Genomic DNA, 701 nt, shown 5'->3' on the forward strand with positions numbered 1-701 from the left:
CCCGCCGTGTCCCAGAGCTGCAGCTTGATCCTCTTGCCCGGCTCGATCTCCAGCAGGCGGGAGAAGAAGTCCACGCCGACGGTGGGGTCGCAGGCTGGGGAGCGCAACCCGGGAAAGCGGCCCTGAGTGAAGCGGTGCAGGAGGCACGACTTGCCCACTGTGGAGTCCCCGATCACGATGAGGCGGAACTGGTAGATCCAGATGGTCTCCATCGCTCACATGCCCAGCTGGCTCTAGGGCCGCCCCACTCACCCACCCACCCGCTGCGGGGCAAGTAAGGCGGCGGGAACTGTCCCTTCAGCACCTCCCGGGCGCTCGCTTGCCGGCTTCCAGCATATTCCTGCGGCTTCGGCCGCCGCCTGGTCCCCGCCCTCTCTGGAGGGAGAGGCGGGGCCCGGCAGGGCCAGGGGCGGGCCCTCGGGCCAGTGGGCGGAGCAGGGGCCGTGATGAGGGGTGGGGGGAAATAGTCTAGTTGCTTGCGGACTCCCGCCCCCGACCTCTGTAAATCACTTTCCCCCAAAGCTCACTGGGCGCCGATGGGAAAGTGGGTGTGGTGAAAGGACGTGACAGCAGCAGCAACCAATGAAAGTGAAGCAAGGTCTCAACTCTTGGAGGGTCAGCCAATGAAAAGTGAGAATCATTTTCCTACGGGCGTCAGGGAGGGCTTGTCCGATTCCGGCTCTAATTTTGGAAAACGCGGG

The 701-nt window shown here is 64.3% G+C and overlaps 1 protein-coding gene across 1 annotated transcript in view; it reads right to left on the reverse strand.

Annotated features, from left to right (window-relative positions):
- The window catches only part of RAB39A (RAB39A, member RAS oncogene family), a 32,867-nt gene extending 32,655 nt beyond the window's left edge, over window positions 1-212 (reverse strand). Inside the window, exon 1 of the mRNA XM_007452640.1 lies at window positions 1-212. This exon is cut by the window's left edge and continues 8 nt beyond it. Within this exon, the coding sequence (XP_007452702.1) occupies window positions 1-212 (212 nt within the window).
- Between the last annotated feature and the right edge of the window lie 489 nt (window positions 213-701).

This window comes from Lipotes vexillifer, unplaced genomic scaffold (assembly GCF_000442215.2).
Source record: "Lipotes vexillifer unplaced genomic scaffold, Lipotes_vexillifer_v1.1 scaffold426, whole genome shotgun sequence".
In the NCBI taxonomy this organism is placed as follows: domain Eukaryota; kingdom Metazoa; phylum Chordata; class Mammalia; order Artiodactyla; family Lipotidae; genus Lipotes; species Lipotes vexillifer.